General features: G+C 39.2%; 1 protein-coding gene across 1 annotated transcript in view; it reads left to right on the forward strand.

Moving 5' to 3' along the window:
• The window catches only part of tbxa2r (thromboxane A2 receptor), a 35553-nt gene extending 34546 nt beyond the window's left edge, over positions 1-1007 (forward strand). Inside the window, exon 3 of the mRNA XM_078555893.1 lies at positions 659-1007. Coding sequence (XP_078412019.1) covers positions 659-904 — 246 coding nt within the window. The 3' untranslated portion in view covers positions 905-1007. The remainder of the gene's footprint in view (positions 1-658) is intronic.
• The last annotated feature ends 336 nt before the right edge of the window (positions 1008-1343 follow it).

Genomic DNA, 1343 nt, shown 5'->3' on the forward strand with positions numbered 1-1343 from the left:
CCCTTTAAAAATAAAGGCAGGACCTTACCCCACGAGGTAACGGCAGGGTGGGTGACTTCCTGCCCACCCCACCACGAGATTCGCGGAACTCCTTGCTGATGCATAATCAATGAGCTCAAAAGCGGAAGATTGCCCGTGTTCACCTGCCCCGCCATCCAGCGGAAATCACACCAATTTGCCCACCCATCCCTGGACTTAGGGCAGAATTTTCCATTCTGTAGACTAAGGTCTACTTTACCCTTTACTATGCTTTGCCAGTAATGGCAAATGGGATTGCAAGAGTGGTTTCTTACCCAGGTGCACAACGTGGTCGGTTGCATTCCTTTGACCTAACAATGCCCCTGTGGCTTAATTGAAACATGTGGATCTGAGATTATAAAAAATATTCAAGGTATTGAAAATTATACAAATTTTGTAGTTCTTTTAATAGTTTCAAATAACACCAATTTAAAGAGAGCGTTATATGAAAGGATGCATATATTAATAACAATATCTTTTATATAGCCTCTTTCATGTCTCAAATTGCTTTAAATAATGAGCTTCTGAAGTGCCATTACTGTTTAATATTTTACGTTGGTGAGCTACTTATGGAACAAGTAGAAAGCCAATACAAATTTAAATACAAAAGAAAATGACGTTTGTTTGTTGATTTCCACAGGTACTTATCCTCAGGAAGGCTTTTACAGATATGCCAAGTGACTTGAAAGAAATCCTAGTGATTTGCATTCGAATTGCCACATGGAACCAGATCCTGGATCCATGGGTTTATATATTATTCAGAAGATCGGTTTTGAGGAGAATCAGCCCAAGTCTTCGATCGAGACCTTCAATCTCATCATTATATCCCAGTATAAATGCATCCTATAGACGAAGGTTCACACAAGCATCAGTGACGACCACATAGTCTATAATGACAGCTGAATTCAGCCAAGGTGCCACTGAACTAGACTAATTTGTACGTACTGTAAATATGTATTTTATATTCCATAAAGCTTGCTTCTCCTAAATATGGGTAAAACATAGAATGACTTGATGGCCTGACCTTGATTCTTGGAAATACATAAGCTGAGTGATTTTTAATTAGGTTTCATGCCAAATTATGTTTTTTATATAAAAGTGCTTCCTTGAGATATGCTGGTCAACTCTGGGTTTCCCATACGAATAGGACTGTACAGAATCGTTTTGCAGTTTGTCAACCAAGATTGCACTTGTGTCCAATTTGCCCAGCTAAAGCTAGATTGGCCACTGAGAGCTTCTTAAATGTGGCGGTTTTTAAAAAAAAGACATCTTTGTGGTTTTGTGACATTTCTACATTTACGGGGAGGATTTTCTCCTTGTCGGGC

This window comes from Cetorhinus maximus, chromosome 13 (genome assembly GCF_964194155.1).
Source record: "Cetorhinus maximus chromosome 13, sCetMax3.hap1.1, whole genome shotgun sequence".
Lineage (NCBI taxonomy): Eukaryota > Metazoa > Chordata > Chondrichthyes > Lamniformes > Cetorhinidae > Cetorhinus > Cetorhinus maximus.